Source organism: Callionymus lyra, chromosome 15 (genome assembly GCF_982586985.1).
Source record: "Callionymus lyra chromosome 15, fCalLyr1.hap1.1, whole genome shotgun sequence".
NCBI lineage: Eukaryota > Metazoa > Chordata > Actinopteri > Syngnathiformes > Callionymidae > Callionymus > Callionymus lyra.
Genome location: NC_141832.1, coordinates 2,460,422 through 2,467,921, shown reverse-complemented (window position 1 = coordinate 2,467,921; position 7,500 = coordinate 2,460,422). Strand labels below are relative to the sequence as shown.

The window sequence follows — 7,500 nt, the reverse complement described above, 5'->3', positions numbered from 1 at the left end:
AACGCGATGAATATTCGATTTATGAACGTTAAATATTTCTATATAGTCACGTTAACTCATCGGCGTCAAAAATAAGTGTTTATTATTTACTAGAAAAATGTCATCATAGGTGTTGGTCTCAAGCACAAGGATTGTTATTGTTTACATTTGTATTAAATATTATTAAATAAAAACCTATTTTTTTTTAACTCATAAGTAAATAATAAAATGTTGTATTCGTTGAAAACACTTAATTTAAACAGGATTTTGTCTCAAAACTCAAGCAGGTTTTGAATAGAATCGTGACTCACTTGTTTATTGTCTTTGATGTGGTTCTGAACGTCTGTCATACATAATAATAATAATAATAATAATAATCTCTTTTTATATATGTATTTACTACACGTATACTAAGCTAAACATCTTTGATAGAATAGAAAACAATCTTTTACGTTGTTTTGATTCATATTTAAATGCCTTTAAACATTAAAACTTTCTACAGTGTTTATTAAAACTGGATTTAGTCTAAAAAAAACATGTCTTGACGTGAGATGGTGTTGATGTTCAGTGACTCATGTTGACGCGTCTCTGATGTGGTTCTAAACATCCGAGCAGGTCCACGGGTCGTGATCCCAGCCGCGTGATTCTGGGATTAATTTGCGTCGGCGACGCTTCTGGGCTTCAGTTCAAAGAGCAAAACTGTGTTTTTCTTCTTCCTCTCCACAGGAAACCGGACTTTACGAGTACAAAGTCTTCGGCTCCCTGGCGGGCGTGGCTCCGGAGGTCTGCGTCCAGGTGTACATGGACCTGAGCTACCGCCGGAACTGGGACGGATACGTCAAAGGTAGGGGGGGTCAGGACGGGGTCGCACGGGGTCACGCGGGGTCACACGGGGTCACGCGGGGTCACACGGGGTCATGTTCTTACTCGCCTGAAGTAACGTCTCCGTCTCTGTCCTCACGCTCGTCCTCAGAGGTCAACAGGTAACCGTAGAGAGTCTCCTGGCGTAGCTTTCCAGGGACTCCACTAGTCCAGCTAGAACCCTCTAGTCACGTGGATTCTCCCTGAAGTCGACTTCCTCGTCCGAACTGTTTTATGAATGAAAATACATTAAATATGACATGAATCAGTCGAGTTACGAGTCTTACGTTTCCACAGATAAAAAAAAAGAAAAGAAAATGTCATAAAAATCCCAAAAATTCATACCAAACATATTTCAAATGCTAAAAAAGTAAATGTTGAACTCGACTGACGATGACATAAATTGTATGGAGGGACATTAGTGCCATCAGAATATAAAATGGTTGAAATTAGTATATTTTTATTTAAAACTATAAATATTTTTTTAATAATTGAAAGCAATAGTTTCTATATTAAACCGTTACATTTGTTTTTATTTAAAGATTATATTATATAATTTGTATATTTAAAATATTATTTCAATAATTAAAAATACATTTTTTTAAACTATTATTCTAAAGAATAAAAAATAATAGTTCTAAATGCAATTTATTTTTTATTTTTTGTATTTTAATATAAAAATGTTGGTATAATGAAAAACATTCATTTGAAAATAATCCAAATGTTTTATTAAAATATAAAATGTAAAAAGGATGGCGCTGATGTACTTCCATAGATAAAAACAAACATGTTGTTTTAACGACAAGTTTTTCTTCCAGAACTCACCGAAAAAGAGTTTGACGGACAGAAGGCGATTTACTGGGAGGTTAAATACCCGTTTCCTCTTTCCAACAGAGACGTATCCTTTTGAATCACCTCCCCCGAGGAGGTCATTTCATTGTTGTCATGATTTAAAAAAGTTGATTAAAGTACGACTACCAGCCAGACTTCACATGAATCAGTTTTGAGCTGATAAAGTTACTGTAGGATGTTATTGATTTTTATGCTCTACCTCAGTACTTTTTGTATTTTCACATTTATTTATTTTTCTAAATACATATATTAGCTTGTATTGATACTAAATCTGAATCAAAGAAATAGTGAGTTTTTATTCATTCAGAAAACCAAAAATGAACCATCCGTGCTGCTCCCATCAACCCTGGGTTGCTGGGACGATGGGAAAATCAGACTTGTATAGACTAAGGGTGTGTATTGTCAAGAATCTGTTGATACGTGTCACGATACAGTCAACACTATGATATAAAGTAATACTAGGAACAAGGATAACAACTGTCGACTACTTGACTCTTGTGTTGTGATAGTGTAGTAACAAGTATATATGTGTAGTATTGTCCAGTACTTGACTTTGGTGTTGTGATAGTGTAGTAACAAGTATATATGTGTAGTATTGTCGACTACTTGACTCTTGTGTTGTGATAGTGTAGTAACAAGTATATATGTGTAGTATTGTCCAGTACTTGACTTTGGTGTTGTGATAGTGTAGTAACAAGTATATATGTGTAGTATTGTCCAGAACTTGACTCTGGTGTTGTGATAGTGTAGTAACAAGTATATATGTGTAGTATTGTCCAGTACTTGACTCTGGTGTTGTGATAGTGTAGTAACAAGTATATATGTGTAGTATTGTCCAGTACTTGACTCTGGTGTTGTGATAGTGTAGTAACAAGTATATATGTGTAGTATTGTCCAGTACTTGACTCTGGTGTTGTGATAGGGTAGTAAAAAGTATATATGTGTAGTATTGTCCAGTACTTGACTTTGGTGTTGTGATAGTGTAGTAACAAGTATATATGTGTAGTATTGTCCAGTACTTGACTCTGGTGTTATGATAGTGTAGTAACAAGTATATATGTGTAGTATTGTCCAGTACTTGACTCTGGTGTTGTGATAGTGTAGTAACAAGTATATATGTGTAGTATTGTCCAGTACTTGACTCTTGTGTTGTGATAGTGTAGTAACAAGTATATATGTGTAGTATTGTCCAGTACTTGACTCTGGTGTTGTGATAGTGTAGTAACAAGTATATATGTGTAGTATTGTCCAGTACTTGACTCTGGTGTTGTGATAGTGTAGTAACAAGTATATATGTGTAGTATTGTCCAGTACTTGACTCTGGTGTTATGATAGTGTAGTAACAAGTATATATGTGTAGTATTGTCCAGTACTTGACTCTGGTGTTGTAGTATTTACAGACCACATGACTCTTGACAAAGTCGTAACTTCTTTCATTTGTTTTCAAACCAGAATATGAACAAACATCACCTTTAAAATCAGCTGGAGTCACTGTATCCTCTCGTCCTCAGTCATTGCCGGGATCTCATTGTTCCTTTATCTGCGGAGGACGTAATGACTGCCATCTAGAGGCCGGAAGTTTAATTGCAACACAAAAATGAACATGAATATCGATACAGTATCATGAAAAGAACATGAACACATGTACATCAAAACAAACATTAACACATGAGTCACGATCCACTTGGGGAGTCAAGGCTGAAAAAGTAAAAAAAGATGTATTAATACGAGAGTGTTGTTCTTTGACCGAGCGCTTCAGTACGTGTACGTAAGGGAGCGCAGGGACCTGGATCTGGACGGCAGAAAGGTCTGGGTGGTCCTGGCCAGAAGCTCCACGGAGACCCTGTGTCCTGAGAAGAGCAGCGTCCTGAGGGTGAAGGACTACAAGCAGAGTCTGGCCATGGAGAGCGACGGCAGCGGAGGAACTAAAAGTACGTATCATGATACAGGGTCAACGATACGATGTATAGTGATACTGTAGTAACAAGTATATATGTGTAGTATTGTCCAGTACTTGACTCTGGTGTTGTGATAGTGTAGTAACAAGTATATATGTGTAGTATTGTCCAGTACTTGACTCTGGTGTTGTGATAGTGTAGTAACAAGTATATATGTGTAGTATTGTCCGGTACTTGACTCTGGTGTTGTGATAGTGTAGTAACAAGTATATATGTGTAGTATTGTCCGGTACTTGACTCTGGTGTTGTGATAGTGTAGTAACAAGGATATATGTGTAGTATTGTCCAGTACTTGACTCTGGTGTTGTGATAGTGTAGTAACAAGGATATATGTGTAGTATTGTCCAGTACTTGACTCTGGTGTTGTGATAGTGTAGTAACAAGTATATATGTGTAGTATTGTCCAGTACTTGACTCTGGTGTTGTGATAGTGTAGTAACAAGGATATATGTGTAGTATTGTCCAGTACTTGACTCTGGTGTTGTGATAGTGTAGTAACAAGTATATATGTGTAGTATTGTCCAGTACTTGACTCTGGTGTTGTGATAGTGTAGTAACATGTATATATGTGTAGTATTGTCCAGTACTTGACTCTGGTGTTGTGATAGTGTAGTAACTAGTATATATGTGTAGTATTGTCCAGTACTTGACTCTGGTGTTGTGATAGTGTAGTAACAAGTATATATGTGTAGTATTGTCCAGTACTTGACTCTGGTGTTGTGATAGTGTAGTAACAAGTATATATGTGTAGTATTGTCCAGTACTTGACTCTGGTGTTGTGATAGTGTAGTAACAAGTATATATGTGTAGTATTGTCCAGTAGTTGACTCTGGTGTTGTGATAGTGTAGTAACAAGTATATATGTGTAGTATTGTCCAGTAGTTGACTCTGGTGTTGTGATAGTGTAGTAACAAGTATATATGTGTAGTATTGTCCAGTACTTGACTTGGATTTCATTGTTCCTTTAACTGTGGAGGACGTAACGACTGCTGCCGTCTAGTGGCCTGAAGTTTAATTGCAACACAATAATGTAAAACGTTGTGAAAATGTTGACCCTTAAATAACAAAAATGTAAGTATTTAATTATATACAGACTTTATTGAAATATAAACCATACAATAAGTATGATTAAAATACAAATATGATAACCCCCCCCCCCATCTAAATAAATAAAATAATGATACTAATAAATTAAAATATCGATGTAATGCTGTTTAATATCGATATCATTGAAAGTGTATCATTTGACCCCTCAGTGTTCATGAGGTACTTCGATAACCCCGGCGGGATGATCCCCACCTGGCTGGTCAACTGGGCTGCCAAGGTGAGCGTCTCAAACACTCCCTCCAGTCCTTTCGTTCGCCCTCTGACCCCGATCTCTCCCCCGGACAGAGCGGGGTTCCCGGCTTCCTCACGGATATGAAGAAAGCCTGCAACAACTACGCCAACTACTGCCAGAAGAATTAACTGGTGCGGTGCATGCTGGGAGTTTTCTCCGGCGGAGTCTCCGCGGGAGTCCAGGGTCAGCCGGAGATCATGGCGTCGCATGTGGATCCTGATCCTCCCTCTGTGTTTGTCTGTGCTCCCTGTCCTCGTGGGGGTTCACTCCAGTTTACTCCCACCAGTGTCCCCTGCCTGTCGCCCTTTCTAGCTGGGAATCGAGTGGAAGACCTGTGGGTGAAAATGTCGGTGCTAAACTTTGTTTATTTTGAGAATCATCTACTGAAGAAATATGGAAGTTTATCAGTGTCATCAGAATAAATATTCAATATAATATTCATTAATAATATTATATATCAATAAAGTTCTTTCTATTTAGTGAATTTAAACATTTAAAATGTTGAAACTTTGAATTTTTACATTGAAATGTTGTTGCTCGTCTTTTTAATTTAATTCAACATTTCTTTATATTAAAAGGTTGAATTTGTTTTTAATATTTTTGAAAATATTTTCAAAATTTTTTAACAAATAAACATTGAAAATTAGCAAATTTAATGTTTTTTTATACACAGTTTTATGTGGGATTTATAAGAAATATTATCTTAACTTATTATTATTCCAATAATTAAAAAAAATGCATTTAATTATTAATTTTTAAACATTTCATTCAATAATTTCTAAATAAAAAGATAAACCATTTGTATTTATTTATTTTTTAGAATATTTTAATAAAAAATACTTGATATTCTAATTCCATTAATATTACCAAAAATATCAAATCCTTTAAATTCAACTTCAAAATGTGTCATTATTGTAACAACATTTTACCAAATTTATATGAAAAAACCACACCATTTTTTTTAATTACATTTAAAAAATACAATTAAAATAGGATCAAATTAAAAAACAAAACTAAAAACTCAGCCATCAATAAACAAAATTCCGAACTATTTAAAGAAAACAAATTCAACCTTTTATAGTACAATAAATAACGTGTTTTATTTTAATTGAAAAAACACCATCATTTCAATCCAAAAGTAAAAGTTCCCTCGTTTGAAATGTTAAATTCAAGGATCTAATCTTCCGAAAACTCTGACATCCTTCCCTAAGAACGCGGGTCTGAGCTCAGAGTCCTGGTTCTGCTCGTCATCGTCGTCTCACCCGAGCCAGAGTTCTGGGCGTCGGTCGAGGCCTCGGCGCCGAGCAGACGTCAAAGCTGGTCAATATTGTCGGTGAAAAAAACCCCCAAAACTAACTCATCCCAGATGCTCCTCCGAAAAAACCCCTTTGTCCTCGAACATCTCTTTTATTTTCTTGTTTATTCTGGTTCCTTCCTGAATACTCACTGATTTCACACTTTTGAAGTGAATGTATCGTCGTTCTGCTGCATCACTTTTGATTTAAGTCACTGACACTGTTCGTGAGAAGTTCAATCTTGCAATGAAAAGTCTATTACTGTGTAATACTGTGTAATACTGGTGAATGAATGAAGATCAAAGATACTGTCTTGAAATGGATTCTATTAAAGAATTTGATTGAATTTTATGCTTCAGTGATTTTTAATTCGCATTTTTAAATGTAAATGTAATGTAATCAAAGCAATTTGATTTAAAAATATTTATATTTAGGATCGCTATAATTTAAAACATTGAAAAATATAAAAGGGGAAAAAGAAAAGATGAAAAATGTTTTTACAATAAAAAAGAATATTTAGTTTTTTACCTTTTTTTTTTTTAGAGCAGAGATAATCAAGATTAATATTTAAAAATATAAATCGTAACTAAAGAACTTTTTCACATTTTCTAAAAAGATTTGAACTTGTCCCGTGACACCTGTCAATCAACATAAGTCCCGCCCACTCCGGACCGTTCCAAAATCACAACGATTTAATTTTTAATTTATTTAAACGTTTTTTTTTTTTTTTTTAAACAAACCAAGCGAGGTTAAAAGTTGCACCATATGTTCAGCGACACTATTAATTCACGTAATATAATTATTTTAATATTTAATTTAAAAAAAAAAGTTGGCCACCATTTTGTTTGCGTCCCTCATCACCACAGCTTCTGACGTCACTACATGGCGTCAGAACGCGCCCGTTTCCAAACACAACAGTTTACATTTTTAAAAGTTGTTTAAACATTTTTTTTTACCTTTTATTTAGTGTTTTTTTTCATCAGCAAACAACTGACTAGAGTTCGAGTCATTTTTAACAAAGTAAACTTCAAGGTAAACTTCAAGGTAAATTTCTCCTTTATCGTTTAATTCCGTCTAAATAATGTGTATATTTCGTGTTTGTAGTTTAATCTCAGTACTGATGCACGTTACTGTACTTTTATTTACCGACATTATTACTGACTCCTTTTAAAAATGACAACATTATTTTCAATTCTCTTCAACAATAACTTAATAA

General features: G+C 34.8%; 1 protein-coding gene across 1 annotated transcript in view; it reads left to right on the top strand.

The window, feature by feature from the left end:
• pctp (phosphatidylcholine transfer protein) overlaps window positions 1–5,527 on the top strand; it is a 5,931-nt gene extending 404 nt beyond the window's left edge. Inside the window, exons 2-6 of the mRNA XM_087809317.1 lie at window positions 706–823; window positions 1,659–1,738; window positions 3,452–3,623; window positions 4,907–4,974; window positions 5,043–5,527. Coding sequence (XP_087665443.1) covers window positions 706–823; window positions 1,659–1,738; window positions 3,452–3,623; window positions 4,907–4,974; window positions 5,043–5,117 — 513 coding nt within the window. The 3' untranslated portion in view covers window positions 5,118–5,527. The remainder of the gene's footprint in view (window positions 1–705; window positions 824–1,658; window positions 1,739–3,451; window positions 3,624–4,906; window positions 4,975–5,042) is intronic.
• Window positions 5,528–7,500: the final 1,973 nt, after the last annotated feature.